The following is a 17,491-nucleotide window of genomic DNA, read 5'->3' on the forward strand; positions in this document are numbered from 1 at the left end:
TTGTGAAAATGTTGTATGAGCTTTTCTTTCAGAACATCGGGAAAAAGGTAATTTCAGAGTTTGTTTTGATTAATTTGAAAACATACTGATATATCTGACACTATTTGGCCGTAAGGAAAGGTGAAGGAATGAGCAAAGAGTCATGACTTAACACAAGGAGGAAATGAAAACATTGAGATATATTTCAGATGTTCTTGGAGCTTTTTTTTTATAGAAAGTCGATGAAATGGAAGTTTTAGAGAACAGCACAGTATTTTCCAACGAAAAGGACCTTCACGATCTACTATTTGGCCTCAAGGAAAAGTAAGTGAATCAAAGATTAGTGTACATATGTGATTTGTAAGTTTATATGTTTTTTTTTAAACACAATCTTTTAGATTGTGTTTTTTCCCCCGCTGTCATATGATAAATAGTTTGAACTCACTGTTTTTAGTGAAACTCAATATATTCTGAGAACAGCAAAAAATAAACTATCTAACATGTTGTACAAGTTATTCTATAGTTTGTATTGTGTAATTTATATTGTATTCCCATTGTCTCACACTCACTTTCCTTTTTCCACCCTCTTTCTGCTCTCTTTACTCACTCACACTGCCTTTCTCTCACTCTGTTTCATCCCCGTTCCTTTACTCCACTTCTTTCACAACCCCTCAATCCCATTTCAACTGTCTGCATCCCCTCTCTCCCTTGCACCACTTTTCAGCTTTCAGTCTCTCTGCTTTACTTCCCTTTTCCGTCTTTTCCTCCTTTGCTCTTTTACTAATTCCTCTTTACTCACTCACCTCTTTTGTCACACCCTGTCACTATAACTCACCCATTCTCCCTCACTTATCTTTCTTTGCTCCTCTCTTTTGTCCTCTTTTTTCGTTCACTACCTCTATGTCCTCAGTCCCTCACTCTCCTTATGTTATGCTCACTTGTGTTTATCTACCTTCTATCATTTTTCTTACAACAACTTCACTGCCCCTCTCTCATCATTCTTCACCCCAGTTCTTTTACTCCGGTTCCATTACTACCCCTCATTTCCTATCTTTCAGTGTCCTTCTCTTTACTTTCATCACCGTAACTTGCGCGCCTGCAATGCACTGCTGATGACGTCACAAGTCATAGTGACGCGCAAGTTATAGTGAGTCCAACCAACTATAACGTGGGAATTTCAATGGTTTTATGTCAGTAAAATTTCCAGCTAACTATAACTGCTGTGAAACCTATGGTTTTTTCAGTGAATATATATATATATATATATATATATATATATATATATATATATATATATATATATATATATATATATACATACAGAGAGGGAGAGAGCGAGAGAAAGAGAAAAAGAGAGAGAGAAAAAGAGAGAGAGAGAGAGAGAGAGAGAGAGAGAGAGAGAGAGAGAGAGAGAGAGAGAGAGAGAGAGAGAGAGAGAGAGAGAGAGAGAGAGAGAGAGAGAGAGAGAGAGAGCGCGAGAGCGCGCTGTATATATATGTTTTTTATTTTTATTATTTCCGGGGAAATTTCAGTGCTTATGACTATTGTCGAGGATCTCCTGAGAGAGAAGCTGGCATTACCTTTCCTCTAAGAAATATGTCTGCGGGTCCGACAGCTGATTTCAGAGTTACCACCACCACCAGGGAAGGGAGGAGGGAGGGCTAGGGGGGTTTGTTTACTGTTACAGTTTGGGGGGACGCCCCTATTGTTTGACTCAATAAAACAGACATGATGTGTAGCATGTGGGGTGGAGGGGGGGGGGGGGGGGTATGGTACTTTCCAACATGAGAAACTGGACTCATATTAGCGGCAGGTTTATGTACGGGGTCCTGCACACTTTCCTGTGGAATATGTGTCATTTTAATGACATGCTGAATAATAAAGACCTCTGAGAAAAAAAAAGATATAAACACAATAAAATACATTTCTTTCAACAACAAAAAAAACACCAGACACAAAAATGTTACCCCAAGGCAAACAGATAACTTTTACCATACCATTTGTATTTATACTTATATAAATGTATAAATCCTTAACAGGAAATCCCAGCCTTCAAAGTGCTCTCCCTGCAGTATCAGGGTTTAAAGTTAGACTTTGTTCACAATGCGCTAAAAACTATGAACAAATAATTACCATTTGGCACTTACTTTATATAATGCAAAATATAACATACATGCTTCTTAAAACACAGAAACCTGTGTCTTTTAACCAAGAGGTTGATCTCTGTTATATATAGGGCAAATGAAAAATCTCAACGGCACTCTAAAACAAAGCAAATCTGCTTCAACAACAGCCTCTGCTTGATATTCCTCATTTCCATAATCTGTTCTTACTCCTTCACTGGAATTTCTTTCCAATTATTCTGTACTAGGCTTGCTCAAGTTCTTGTGAGGAATGTATATACAAAAGGGGTCTGTAAAAGCACCAGAAATGGCCTTTGAATCAATTATATAGTAGAAATAATAATTTTATAACAGGTCAAATTTTTCAAAAAAGGTATACATCAAATTGTATGCCTAATCCTGAATTGTTAGAATCTTGAGTTGGATTTTACTACACTCAATTACTTCAACAAGTGAAAACTTTACAATTTTTAGTTGAATGACACTGTGTTAAACCATCCTCTAGGCACCAGAATAGTGCCTCTTCCCACTAATGAACACTTTAGAGGACTGGCTTGAAGAAAGTTTAATGACCTCTGTCTGGATATGCCTAAAATGACTGCACCAGCTCCGAAAGAAGTGGTGGGCTGTGCTGGTCCAATGGAATAGACCTAGGATAGGAACCATTTCACAAAAGCTAAACAGACATTAGCCAGGCTGCCAGTACTAAATTTCAATTGTAAATAGGTTCACCATAAATATTCTCAGGAGTGAAACTTTGCAGAGATCCTGTAGCCTAACATGTAATACCTTTTAGGAACACAAATTAAATCTCAATTATTCTGACCTTACAAGTTCTTCAGACTACCCATCATTAAATTACGTACCTCCAAATAACCTTTGGTTACACAGCCACCTACACGTCTTCATTTGGAGTCCGCATTTTGAATTTTTTCACTGTCAGCATCATCAGATTCTAAGTCCCAAGCCCATAGCACACAAATTGATCAAATGTACATTTTAGAGATGTGGAACCAATGGTTGCTAAAAAGCACAACCTGAGTGGTCCTTTTACATACTGGAACATTAAAGTCAGCAGGGCAAATCATATAACATATTATTCCTAGATAAAATGGATATTCTGACACTCTTAATCTTTGCATTAATTTCTAGGATACTAGGATAAAGATGAAGTACACTATTTTTGTCTTAGGAGTTTCAAGCGGCGGTAGGCATACCTATGGATCAGAAAAGTTGGAACAACATGCATAGCAAACATTTCTATTTATGAATAATCCAACTTCTTACATCAAAAGACTGGTAAAACGCCTTCTCAACTGTTCCTTTGAGTGAACAATGTACTGTTGTAATCGCTTGGTTCACATGGCAGACTTTGGAAATAAGCACAGCCCGTTCCTTTGTAGCCAATAGTGACTGGATGCGCTCTAAGTAGCCTGGCTTGGCTTCTTCCTTCTCCGAGACAATCAGGAGGTCAATGTACTCTGGCACAGAGAGCGGGTTAGGTTTCAGGGCAATTTCCTCTAGTCTCTGGAGGCAACCAGATAACTCCCCAACAAGACCAACAACCTTTCTCTCAACATCTGCAAGATCCTCATTTAACTGCTTGAATATTTCTTCACCTGTCATGACCTCTCCACGTGCTTTCTCGTAGCTATCCTTTAATTCTTGGTAAGTTCCCTTTTCAATCTGCTTTTCATAAATCCATTTGTATTTCTGATTAAAGTGAACATTCCAGATACATCTGCCAGGGCAAACACGGCACTGCAGAAATATATCCATTGCTGAACATTTGTGCTTTTTACTATCGTCCGCAATATGGCAAGGATAGTGGCAAGTATGACGACACCTCTGACAGTTGGTTATGAAGCTGGTTACAACTACTTTTTTTGCTACAGTTACTGACACTTCATACTCAAAGTTCTCATTGGCTTTCATCTTATCCTTGTTCTGCTCCAATATCGCCTTTGTTTTCCTGATCTCCTCCTGCTTTGTCAAGCCAGCTTTGATTTGTGGCTGCAGGCCTTCCACAACAACCTCAAGCTGCATACGCTCATCTAGAACCTCCTTTGTTAAGAATAAACTTTTAGTTTCCAATTTGTTTAGCGCTACAAAGAAGTTTTTCATGCTCTTCACACCCATCTTCCAGAACATCTTGTCAAAGCTATCATCCTCTTCTGCAATCTCAGAGGGCGCATCATCTTCATTAGGAACAAATAATGCTGAGTTGTTGAATTTGAAATAAGGGGGAATGCCACTCTCTCCTGGACAAGGAATCTTAGCCTCTCTAATTGCTTCCAGTACTGGTGGTTTTTGACCATCTGAAAACGTGACCAGAATGAGTATGTTGTCAGCCACATCCCTTCCAAAGATAGATAGAATAGCATCAAATATGTATCTTTGAGAATGGGTGAGGCGAACAAATGAGGATTGAACTACAAAGCATACTGCGTCTAGATGATCAACACCATCCGGTGTGGAAAAGAACTCTCTAATCTGCTCAATGAGCAATTTGTCTCGGTCGATCCCCCTGGTGTCTCCGAAACCTGGAGTGTCTATAATTTTAAGGCTGTATGGTACCTGGAAACCCTCCTGATGGATGAGATGATATGAAGTAATTGATGAGGTTTGGCTCTCCGCTTGTGATCGAGTGCCCTCTTCATCTATAAGTTTGAATCGGAAATCATCCTCCCACTGCACCCCAAGGACATAGTTTACCATCCCATTAATTAAGGTAGTTTTTCCTGACCCTGTTGCTCCAACCAGCATGATCACCTTGTCACTGTGGGTAGATTTTCCTGCTCCAAAAGTGCACGTCTGACAGTATCCATTGTCATCAAGCTTCACGCTTGTGAACTGAAGTCTGTGAATGGTAGGTTTACAATGTTCTTCAATTTGAATACACTGCTTTAGAAACGTATTTGCTGTTGTGGTTTCACAGCCTGTTGACAAAGACATACATATTTAGACATCAAAATAGTATTTTCAGAAATAAGCAATCATGATACTTAATACGAGTTCATCTTGCACTGCATCAACATTTTGGACCTTGTAGACATTTTCATCTAATGTACTACACGTCATACTTGTACTGTAGACCTCTGTCACAAATATAGGACTACTTCATGAATTTTTAGAACACATTCTATTTTCTCAGTAAAGTACCTATTTGATCCCTCAAAAAACAGATTGCTCTATGATCAGGGACTGGTCACGAAGCTTAGGGCAATTTATCTCAATACTCTATTTATCTATGGTGTAATAGGCAAAAACAACGCTATTTACTCCCAGCAGGCAACTCAGAGTCCAAATACAGTTACTAGTTTTGATTTGTTACAGTACTGTATTTACCTGTGATTCAGATTAGCACGATTTGGTTGGAAAACACTGGCAGCTATTTGTTTAGATTTAGGGATTTTGCAAGGGACAGGAGCTGGTACTTGAATACAGCTAAGGAATATGCTACTTACCAGTATGCATCTGTTCTTGGCATGTAGGGCTGCTGACATTTTTATTTATTTATTTATAACTGTTACGTTCGAGGCATGTGGGCTGCTGAATTCACATCTGTGCATAGATCGGCGCCTAGTGTTGGGTCCGGATGATTGCACATTGTTGTCCTGGAAGAGTCTTCGAAGTATCACGAGATAGGTGGCTCCTCCCCCGGACTACAGTGCGCATGGGCATCTTCTCCATCCTCAGATTGTTTTTCGCCATTGTGGCAGGGATGGAGTATGATACAGTAAGTGATGTCCATGCTAAGAATAATTTTGAGTGCTACAGCAGCGACAGGCACCGGGGAGGAGGGAGGGCGATATGAATGTCAGCAGCCCTACATGCCAAGAACAGATGCATACTGGTAAGTAGCATATTCCGTTCGAGGCATGTGGGCTGCTGAATTCATATCTGTGCATAGAATGTATAGCAGTCTCCCCCTTAGCAGTGGTTGCCTGTGCCAGCTGCAGCAGCCTGAAAAAGAGTCCGGAGTACAGCCTGTCCTAGAGCTGCTTGCTGTTTGGAGTGTACATCTACGCAGTAGTGTTTGGTAAATGTATGTATGGTAGTCCATGTGGCTGCTCTACATATGTCTTCTAGAGGAATGTTTCCCAGGAAAGCCATGGATGCCCCGAACTTGCGTGTGGAATGCGCTCTTGGGGGAAATGGGGTTGCCTTTGTGCTGTGGTGAAAAGGCAACAAACAGTTGTTTAGTTTTTCTGAAAGGTTTTGTCCTGTCTATATAGTACAGGAGAGCTCTTTTAACGTCCAGGGTATGTAGAGCTCTTTCTGCCAATGAATCTGGATTTGGGAAGAACACTGGCAGTTCGATAGTTTGATTGATGTGAAATTGGGATACCACCTTTGGCATAAATTTAGGGTTTGTACGCAGTACTACTCTATTTGCATGAATTTGTATGAATGGCTCCTGAATAATTAGGGCTTGTAGCTTACTAACCTGTAGCTTACTAACCCTTCTAAGTGATGTAATCGCTACTAGGAAAGCCACTTTCCATGTTAGTAACTGTACCTCACACGAGTGTAGAGGTTCAAAAGGTGGTCCCATCAGTCTGGTTAGAACCACGTTCAAGTTCCAGACAGGTGAAGGTGGGTGTCTTGGAGGAATCACTCGTTTGAGTCCCTCCATAAGAAAACAAGTTACTTACCTGTAACTTTGGTTCCCCAGTATTGGTAACTTTCATAGATTCCCAAGCTTTGTATCATTCCCCGTCGTCGGAATGGGAGCCTCGGTAAATAGAAAATACCATAGTAATAAGCACAAAGTGAAAAAATAGGCCTAGGCCTCATCTCATTTTGTAGCTTATCCACCTCTTTTTGTAAAAGAGACCAAACTTCTGCAGTAGCCAATCAGAGCAGCCTCACCTCATAGAACCTTCCTGAGAGAAGCTCAGAGCCTCAGATTTTCGTAGCCGTTGTGAACAGCTATCTTGCATATCAATAAAACTGAGCTTTCCCAGGGGAGGCGGGTGGGCGCATGGGAATCTATGAAAGTTACCAATACTGGGGAACCAAAGTTACAGGTAAGTAAATTGTTTTCTTGCTCCAGTATTGGAACTTTCATAGATTCCCATGCTTTGTATCAGAGTAACCAGCAGTAAATAGGAAAACATATTTTGCAATTTGTGAACCTGAAAATGTCACACATTTCTGATCAGAATACTAGATACACATTAGGATCATAAAACATGACAATAACGCAGTTACCCAAAATATGCAAACAGGAAGGCGGGATAGAAAGGAAAGCTCACCGACTTATTGGAAAAGGTTCCTCAAAACCGCCTGTCCCACTGCCGCATCCTCTTTCACAGAAGAATCCAAGCAGTAGTGGCGAGTGAAGGTGTGGACACTGCTCCATGTCGCTGCTCTACATATGTCCTTGATAGGGACGCCTGCGAATAGAGCTGTCGATGAAGCCATTGATCTTGTAGAGTGAGCACGAACTGCTCGCTGTAGTGGTTTTCCAGCCGCCTGGTGGCAAAAATGTATAGCACTGGAAATCCAGCGGGAAATACAGGCTTTAGAAACTGGGCACCCCTTGCGAGGAGCACTGAAAGAAACAAAAAGCTGTGAAGATTTTCTGAACGGTTTTGTCCGCTCCAGGTAGAATTTCAGGCATCTGTGAATGTCCAAAGAGTGCAAAGTTCTTTCCGCGGGTGTGGAAGGCTGTGGAAAGAACGGTTTCAAGACCACTGGCTCATTTAGGTGGAATTCTGAAGGCACCTTTGGGATAAATTTAGGATTTGTTCTTAGGATAAGAACATTATTCTTGAATTGTAGAAAGGGTCCCTCAATTGTGAAAGCTTAGAGCTCACTCACTCTTCTAGCCGATGTCAGGGCCAAGAGAAGAGCCAGTTTCCACGAGAGAAACTTAAGGTCAGATTTATGAACGGGCTCAAAAGGGGCTTTCATGAGATATGACAAGACTAGATTCAAATGCCAGGCCGGTGGCGGCGGCCGGACTGGAGGAAAGACTCTGAATAAACCCTTCAGAAATTGTTTGATAATTCTTGCTGACCATAGGGAAGGACCTGAAGATGAACGTATGAATCTAGAAATGGCCGCTAAATGTACTTTCACAGAAGATGGAGCCAATCCAGATTTAGCCAGAGAAAGTATGTAAGGCAAGAGCTGGTGCGGAGCAGAAGTATATGGGTGTAAACCTTCCTTCCGACACCAAACACAGAATCTCTTCCACTTAGCCCGATAGATCTTGTTGGTACTAGGCGCCCGGGCCTGGGCCAAAATGTCTCTACACTCCCCTGAGAGATTTAAACCTTGGAATTCTCGGAACTCAGGAGCCACGCTGTCAATCGCAGAGACTTCAAGTCCGGATGTAGAACTTATCCGTGAGACATTGTTAACAGTGTTGGAACAGGATGCAGGAGAACTGGCTGGTCCTGGGAGAGGAGGAGAAGTTCCGAGTACCAGAACTGTCTGGGCCATGCTGGAGCGATCAGAATTATCCTGCACGGTTCCACCTTGAGCTTGCTGATCAACCTCGGGATTAGCGGAATGGGAGGAAAGGCGTAAACAAAGGCGCCGGACCAAGCAATCAAAAGCGCATTCCCCAAGGATTCCCGATGGGGAACCCTGCTTGCGAAGGACTGGCATTTGGCGTTCTGGGGAGTTGCAAACAGGTCGATGGATGGTGTCCCCCATCGTGCAAAGAGCTCCTCCAGAACGGTCTGATCCAGTTCCCACTCGTGAGAGACAGTCCTTTGGCGACTCAAAGCGTCTGCCCTGACATTGAGTGTCCCCGCTAGATGTTCCGCTGAGAGGGAGATCTTGTTCTGGATCACCCAATTCCACAGTGTCTGGGCTTCCCTGGAGAGGGTGGAGGATCTTGTTCCGCCCTGTTTGTTTATTTAGTGCATGGCTGTGGTGTTGTCCGTACGAACCAGCACTGCACGGTTGCGTATCTTTGGAAGAAAAGCCTGTAAAGCTAGACGGACAGCGAGAAGCTCCAGAAGGTTGATGTGGAACTTGACCTGGACTGGACTCTAATGGCCGCTGACCTTTAACTCTTGGAGGACCGCTCCCCATCCGTCCATGGAAGCATCCGTTGTAAAAACAATGGGAGATGGTGGAAGTTGGAACGATAAACCCCTGGAAAGATTGTCCTTCAGCGACCACCAGCCACTTGCCTTTCTCATTTCCGGGGTAACGACAATCCTGTCGTCGAAGGATCCAGTGACCTGACGCCATTGCTTGTCCAATTGTTCCTGCAGTGGACGCATTCTGAGCCTGCAGTGTGGAACTAATGGTATGCAGGATGAAATCGATCCTAGAAGCGATTTGTACCTGCGAACGGTCAGTGTCTTTCGAGATTGAAGAAGGCGGGCTGAACAAATCAGCTTGCTTTGGCGCTCCTCCGATGGAAAAGCTAGGCAACTCTATGTGTTCAGGATGGCCCCTAAGAACCTCTCTGTCCTGGAGGGGCATAGAACAGATTTTTCTTTGTTGAGTCGAAGACCTAGTTGCTCTAACAGTTCTCTGCATGATTTGACTACCTTGGACGCCTCTAGGGCAGATGGAGCTTTCAGCAGCCAATCGTCCAGATATGGAAAAACCTGTATAGCTTGTCTCCTGAGAAAGGCTGCTACTGGAGCCAGAATCTTTGTGAAGATCCGCGGAGCGGACCGGAGACCAAACGGCAGTACTTTGAATTGAAAGTGGCTCTTGCCCACTGTAAATCGAAGATATTGCCTGTGAGCTGGATGAATAGGAACGTGGAAGTAAGCGTCTTCCAAATCTAGGGTCGCCATGTAGTCCCCTGGATTGAGAAGGCGGAGGATGTCCTGAAGAGTGACCATCCTGAAGGTCAACTTTACGAGATAAGTGTTGAGCTGCCGTAGATCTAAAATTGGACGCCACCTGTCCCTTGACTTCCGAACCAGGAAAAACCTGGAATAGAACCCTTTCCCCTTCTGAGAAAGGGGTACAGGCTCTACCGCCCCCTTGGTGAAGAGTTGGTGGGCTTCGAGACGAAGGAGTTTGAGATGTTTGGGAGGAAAGGCGTCTGGCGCTCTTGTTGGAGGAAGGTCTTGAAACTCCAACGTGTGTCCTTCCATGACTATCTGTAGGACCCACTGATCCGATGTAATGATCATCCAGTTGTTGAGGCAATGGGTAATCCTGCCCCCCACTGGTGTTAATGAGGGAACAGGAACAGTGGAAAGAGCCACCTGGCCGCTATTGTTTCCTGGTGTTGTCTCTCCTTTGCTGCCCTTGACGTCCTTTAGGCTGCTGGCGAGAGAAAGAACCCCCTCTGAGAGTACTGAGGTTTATATGTCTGGCTAGACTGTGAGCCAGAAGAGTAGCGACTCTGATTTCCTCCTCGATAAGAGGTGAATCCTCTACCTCTTGCTCCCCTGAAGGGTACTTTGCGATACTGCAATGTTCCTAAGGACTTGGCTGTATCGGTGTCCTTCTTTATGCCCTGCAGGGCGTCATCGACGTGTTTGCCAAACAGCATTTCTCCGTCATATGGCAGATCCAAGATTTTATTCTGCACTTCCTGCCTGAACCATGTGGCCTTCAACCACCCTTGGCGTCGCAGAAAAGCCGAACCGGCAAGTGCTCGAAATGCGGTGGTCGCTATATCCATTACAACATCAATGACCTCCGAAGAGGCCCGCTCCCCCTCTAGCAAAATCTTCTTCGCTTCTTCTTTAGATGAATCCTGCAATTCCTCCACAAATGGAGCAAGGTCGCACCACATCTGGCGATCATAACGTCCCAGAATTGCTAAAGCATTGGCTGCCCTAACCAGAAGACTGGCCATAGCTGAAAATCTTTTACCTACATTGTCTAGGCGCCTGCCCTCCTTATCTGGTGGTGTAGTTAGTGGCGTGGATGGATTTTTAGATTTGCTTTGGGCGGCTTGAGAAATGACCGAGTCCGGTTTTGGTTGGCCAAGCAGACATGCCGGACTGCCATCTGGTGCTTTGTACTTTTTCTCTAGTCTTGGTAGCACCGGGAGGACTGTGGCCGGGTTATGCATAGCCTTCAAGCCCTCAGACCAGACATGCTCAATAATTGGTATGGACCGTACTGATTTTTTGAACGGTTCCTTAAAGTCGTATAAGAAACATTCTGATTGAACCGTGGTCACTGGGAGACCAAATCTTTTGGAAGCCCGTTCCATTAGGTTGTGGAAACCTCCAACGTCCGCTGGAGGCGAGGAAGCGTTGTCTGGATCTGCGATGTCTGGATCCCTTGGGTCAGTCGGATTCCAATCCGCCTGTCGATCCTGATCAGGATCCACTTGTTGGTCCGCATCAGAAGAAGCAGTGTCATCATCAGTATCATGCACTTGCACCACATCCTGTAGGCGCTCTTCAGGCGCAGTGGTACGCTCTTTTGGAGGCAAAGAGTGGTCTGCCACAGGTTGCAACGATTGAGGCGAAGGTGTCGTAGGACGTGCTCGTTGAGATTCCTGAGGAGTAGGGAACCGTTTCCGGTAGTCCTGCAACATAAGTTGTAGATCCGCAACCAGACTGGACGGCATCGCCACCATCTCTTCTTGTACCTGACGTGGAGGTTGCTGCAAAGGCATCTGCCTGGTAGGAGCGCGCTCCTCCTCATAGTAATGTTCCGTAACATAGTGCTGGTGTTCCATCTCTCCTTCCTCAGAACTAACATCCTGAACCTTAACTTGTAGGTCAGATGGACTATATGCTTGTCCAAAGTCACTAAAAGTCTCTTCATCAGAGTCGTCATCCAACAGAAGATTAGGTGGAAATTTCTGAACCTGTCGCGGAGACGCCATCTCTGGCGTTATCAGCTTCTTTTTGCGTGAAAAAACAATTTTTTCAGATGATTCTGTCGTCGACGACATCGTCGACGAGGTAGTCGTCGTCGACAGCAACTCTCTATGGGACTGCGTCGACGGTGGAAGCGCCGACGAAGATACTGTTCTCGTCGTCGAGGATTGCGTCGTCGACGAACAGAAACTCATCGTCGACGATGGTAGGAGCGTCGACGGGGTCGTCGACGAACTCGTCGTCAGTAACATGGTAACTGGCGTCGTCGACACCGTCGTCGTCGACGTCGTCCTCGACGCCAACTTTGCGGTCATCGTCGTCGACGCGGAGATTGTGATCTTCGTCGACGACGAGCAGGAATCAGGAGCTTTGAAAACTGCCGACGGTGCAGGCGTCGTCGACGCAGCCGGACGAGGCAACTTTAACAGAGCTGTCCTTTTTTACAGTCGTCGTCGACGTACCTGAGATTTTAATCGTCGACGACCTCTGTTTCTTGTCCGAACTGACCTCCTGAACTGAAGTTGAAGGCTTCTTGACCCCTTTATCCTTCTCAGAGTGAGGTGAAGAGATAGTTGTAGACTTTTTCACCTTTTTTGAGGGTTGTGATTCCTCAGGCTTACCCTGCCTCTCCTTTTCACCGTGGTGAGGAGATTTTAGGGAAGCAGGCCTGTCAGACCTATCAGAGATCCCTGGTAAGGCCTTGTGAAGGGACTCGCCTGAAGTAGAAGGGGGAGACCTACCCCTCTTCTGAGACTTCTTAGATTACACCATTGACGAGGAGCCCTCACTGTCCAAAGACACAATGTCCTTACGGTCCTTCATCTTCTGAAGCCATGTGAGGAGACATCCTTCCCTGTCCCTCAAGGTCTTCGCTGAGAAGGTCCTGCAAATGGGGCAGCCTGTAGGTTTGTGGTCCGGATACAGGCAGTATATACAGTCCACATGTTTGTCATCGACAAACAACCTCTTTTTGGAGCAGGTGGCACAGGCTCTAAAAAGGGCTTTTTTCTCCTTGTCAGACATGACGAAAAGAAATCCAAGTTGTAGAAAAAAGTAGTCAGAAAACTGAAGAAAATGAGCAGAGCTCAATGGAGACTCCCTTGCACAACGTGCGGTAGAAAATCTGAGGCTCTGAGCTTCTCTCAGGAAGGTTCTATGAGGTGAGGCTGCTCTGATTGGCTACTGCAGAAGTTTGGTCTCTTTTACAAAAAGAGGTGGATAAGCTACAAAATGAGATGAGGCCTAGGCCTATTTTTTCACTTTGTGCTTACTACTATGGTATTTTCTATTTACCGAGGCTCCCATTCCGACGACGGGGAATGATACAAAGCATGGGAATCTATGAAAGTTCCAATACTGGGGCAAAAGCTTTAATAGCAGGTACTCTGAAGAGTGAAAGGTGTTGCCTGTTCTGAAGATAAGCTGCCACCGCAGCTAAACTTATACGTATGGAGCTATAGGCTAGATTGCATCTATGTAAATGTAACAGGTAACATATGATGTTCTGAGTAGATGCATCTAGCGGATTTATGTCATTATTGTTACAATAGATGACAAATCGTTTCCACTTCGCCGCATAGCAAGCTCTGGTCGTAGGTCTTCTTGCCTCTTTGATAATGTTCATACAGTCAGGAGGCAAGTTCAGGTAACCAAACTCTATGACTTCAGGAGCCAGATCACAAGGTTCAACTGTTGCAGATCTGGGTGCTGAATGTCTCCATGGCTCTGCGTTAAAAGACTGGGTAATAATTGCAGCCTTTGATGAGGCACCACGGAAAGTTCTAGAAACGTGGTGTACCACTGTTGCCTCGCCCACGTTGGAGCAACCAGGATGAGTGTCATGGAGTGTTCTTGCAGTTTGCGTGCCACTAGTGGTATGAGCGGGGCTGGGGGAAAAGCGTACGCAAACCTGCCTGACCAGTTCATCCATATCGCATTGCCCTGAGACTGCGGATGTGGAAACCTGGCGGCGAAGCTTTGGCATTTTGCGTTTTCCCTTGTGGCGAACAGGTCTATCTCTGGGTGACCCCACTGCTGGAAGTACGTTTGCAGCACCGAGGGATGTATCTCCAACTCGTGCATCTGGTGGCTGTGTCTGCTGAGCAGATCCTCCATCTGGTTGTCCCTGCCCGGGAGGTGTTCCGCCATGAGGAAGATGTTCCTCTGAATGGCCCACTTCCACATGCTTTGCGCTAGATGTGACAACTGTGGAGAGTGTGTCCCTCCCTGCTTCTGTATGTAGTACATGGCAGTCATGTTGTCCGTCCGGATCAACACGACTTTGTTGCACAGATGTACTTTGAAGGCCTTCATTGCCATGAAGATCGCCATCAGTTCCAGTAGGTTGATGTGCATCTTCCTTTGCTGTGTCGTCCATAGTCCCTGCACTGTGTAAGGGAGAACATGCGCTCCCCAGCCCAGGAGAGATGCGTCCGTTGTCAGCACTATTTGTGGTACAGGCTCTTGGAACGGTCGTCCCCTGCAAAGATTTTGTGGGCTCCACCAATGCAGAGAGTGGCATGCACGACCGGTCACCAATACTAGGCCTTTTAACTGTCCTTGAGCCTGGTTCCACTGCTGTGCTAAGCATTCTTGAAGCGGACGTATGTGTAGCCTCGCGCGAGGGACTATGAAGATGCAGGAGGCCATCATGCCTATCAACTGCATAAACACCCGTGCTGGGAGCGAGAGTTGGGGTCTGAATTTCTGAATCAGCAACTGAATACCGCTGATTTTTGCTGAGTTTGGCTGTGCTTTTGCTATCAGAGTGTTTATCGTCGCTCCTAGGTACTGTTGTACGTGAGCGGGTTGGAGATGAGACTTTGCGTAGTTTAATGAGAATCCGAGGCTGTGCAGGAGGTGAATAGTGCGGGACATGTGGCTGGCACATTGCTGGACCGACTTTGCCTGGATGAGACAGTCGTCCAGATAGGGGTAGACGTGGACATGGTTTCTTCTCAGGTGTGCCGCCACTGTCGTTAAGCACTTGGTAAACACCCTGGGGGCTGTTGTCACCCCGAAAGGTAGGACCTTTAATTGGTAGTGCTGGTTTTGTATGGTGAACCTGAGATACTTCCTGTGTGCAGGATGTATTGGTATGTGGAAGTACGCGTCTTTTAGGTCTAGCGTTGCGAGGAAATCTCCCTGACTGAGCAATGGTAGAACCTGCTGTAAAGTGAGCATGTGAAAATGTTCTGACAAGATGTATTGGTTTAGGGGCCTGAGGTCCAGTATTGGCCTGAGAGACTCGTCCTTTTTGGGGATTAAGAAGTACAGCGAGTATACCCCTGTACTTTGTTCCTGTATAGGGACGAGTTCTATGGCCCCTTTTTGCAGCATGCTGATGACTTCTAGCTGCAATAAGTCTATGTGCTCTGCTGACATAGGACGGTGTCTTGGGGTATGTTGGGTGGAGTGGAGGTTAGCTCTAGACAATAGCCGTACTGAATAAGTTGTCTCACCCACCTATCTGTGGTAATGCTCTCCCAGACTGGCAGGAACTGTTGTAATCGCCCCCCGACCGGTGTTACATGGTCCGGGGGCAGTGACAAGGCGTCACTCTATAGTATCGGCGGAGGATCTGGTGTTGTTATTCCCCCGTCCTCTGCCCTTGCTGCTGTTGCCACGGTATCCACCTCTATTATTTTTATTGTAGGTGATTTGCTTTCTCCCTCTATTGTATGGGATCTGTTGTGATGCCTGGCCTCGTGTAGCTCCTCTGTTACTGGAGCGACAAAAGGAACCTCCTCTAAATTGTTGGGACTGCAAGGCACCCACGGATTTGGCCGTGTCTGGTTCTTTTTTAATCTTTTCTAAGATTGTGTCCACATCAGGACCAAAAAGAAAATCTGGGTTCACAGGCTGGTTTAGTAATGTGGTCTGGATCTCAGGTTTGAATCCAGAGATGCGCAACCAAGCGTGCCTCCTGAGCATGACGCTTGTGTTGATGGCCCTGGCTGAAGTGTCTGCTGCGTCTAGCGCACACTTAATGGATGCGTTGGTAATGAGTTTACCCTCCTGGATTAGCATCTCTGCTCCCTCTTTGTAGGCCTCAGGCAAATGTTTTAGCAGTTGCTCTAGAGTGTCATAATGTGCCCTATCGTATCTGGCTAATAGGGCCTGTGTATTAGAAATCCTCCAGATATTAGCTGCTTGAGCAGCCACCCTTTTCCCAGAAGCTTCTAGTACTTTAAATTCTTTGTCTGGAGGAGGAGCATCACCCGTAGTTTGTGAGTTGGCGCGCTTACGAGCATTTGAGACCACCAAGGAGTCTAACGGCAGCTGTCCCTTAATATATGTAGGGTCCACAGGCGCCGGTCTGTATTTCCTTTCAATCCTGGGGTTAATCACCCTTGCTCTAGTGGTTTCCTTGAAGATGTCCCCTGCGTGTTTAAGGACACCCTTTAGCATTGGCAAAGTTTTAACAGATTTCTCTGAAGTGGAGAAAGTGTCAAACAGGAAGTCCTCTTCAACTGGGTCAGCATGCATGTCCACATCATGATTTAGTGCTGCCCTTTCAATTAAAGCGTTGAACGCAGCTGTATCTTCCGTATTTTCACAGGATAAGAGGGAGTATCAGGAATAGTTTGTGATTCCCCCTGGTCAGCAGGGTCTGCCCAGGTTTGAGTTTGGTCATCCTGATCAGTGTCCGCAGGGTAATGATATTGTTCCTCATCATCATATCCCATATCCTCGGTAGTGGGTGTGGGTGAATATGCCGAAGTGTTCTGGCCATAGTACCTCACAGTCTCAAAAAGGACAGGTGATGTTGCTGAATCCCTTTTCTTTTTGAGTGGAATTTTGTATGATTCCAAAGTATTTTCAGACCTGATTTTCCTCTGATAAATAGTAAGTTTACCAGATTCTGAGTCTATATGTAACTTGGACTGGTCATCATATGGCTCCTGGTACATTACGTCCTCTTCCAGAGGATGACTCCTTTACCCCCAATGACACCTGTTTGGGGGTTTCGACCCTAGGTTTTGGATCGAGCATCTTGGGGCGTGCAGTCAGTGGTAGTCCGAATTTTTTCGGTGGCATAGTGTCTTTAGACAGACTGACCTTCTTCGGCGCCGGCGTCGATGTGGGCCCGACCGACTTTGCCCTTTCGCCAGTAGTTTTTTGGGCGTGCGCCGACTTCGGTGCTTGTGGCGTCGGAGGCACGCTCTTCTGCCTCGACTCGACGTGGTCCTTCGAGGCGCTTTTGACTTTCGACTCGAGGCCTTTGACAAGCTGGGGTCTGTCGACCTGATGCTTTGGATCGAGACCCTTCCGAGACTTTAGTCCCTTGTTTATGTCGCTGTCCATCGACGTCGACGTCTTCAGTTCGATGTGCTTGGTTTTAATGGCGGACTTTAGCGCCCCGATCTTCGGTTCGACACTCTTTACTTTTGACCCCGCAGGGTCGTCGACACCCGATTTCTTCGTCAACTCCGATGGGTTCGAGGTTTTCGACCCGAGAACTGTTTTCAGCGCTTTTGGTTTCGTTATGGGCCCGATAACTTTCGGTTTCGTTTTGAGTATTAGATCCGATGGCTAATGTAATGTTTTCTTAGCCAGGCCTTGACGTGGGGCTATAGAATGTTCTTCACGATCTCGGCTAAGGCCTTC

The 17,491-nt window shown here is 45.6% G+C and overlaps 1 protein-coding gene across 1 annotated transcript in view; it reads right to left on the reverse strand.

Annotated features, from left to right (window-relative positions):
• Positions 1-2,431: 2,431 nt before the first annotated feature.
• LOC147725642 (uncharacterized) overlaps positions 2,432-17,491 on the reverse strand; it is an 89,361-nt gene continuing 74,301 nt past the window's right edge. The window contains exon 2 of the mRNA XM_086964561.1: positions 2,432-5,041. Within this exon, the coding sequence (XP_086820687.1) occupies positions 3,363-4,868 (1,506 nt within the window). The 5' untranslated portion in view covers positions 4,869-5,041 and the 3' untranslated portion in view covers positions 2,432-3,362. The remainder of the gene's footprint in view (positions 5,042-17,491) is intronic.

The sequence above is a fragment of the Lissotriton vulgaris genome, chromosome 3_2, assembly GCF_964263255.1.
Source record: "Lissotriton vulgaris chromosome 3_2, aLisVul1.2, whole genome shotgun sequence".
Taxonomy (NCBI): Eukaryota; Metazoa; Chordata; class Amphibia; order Caudata; family Salamandridae; genus Lissotriton; species Lissotriton vulgaris.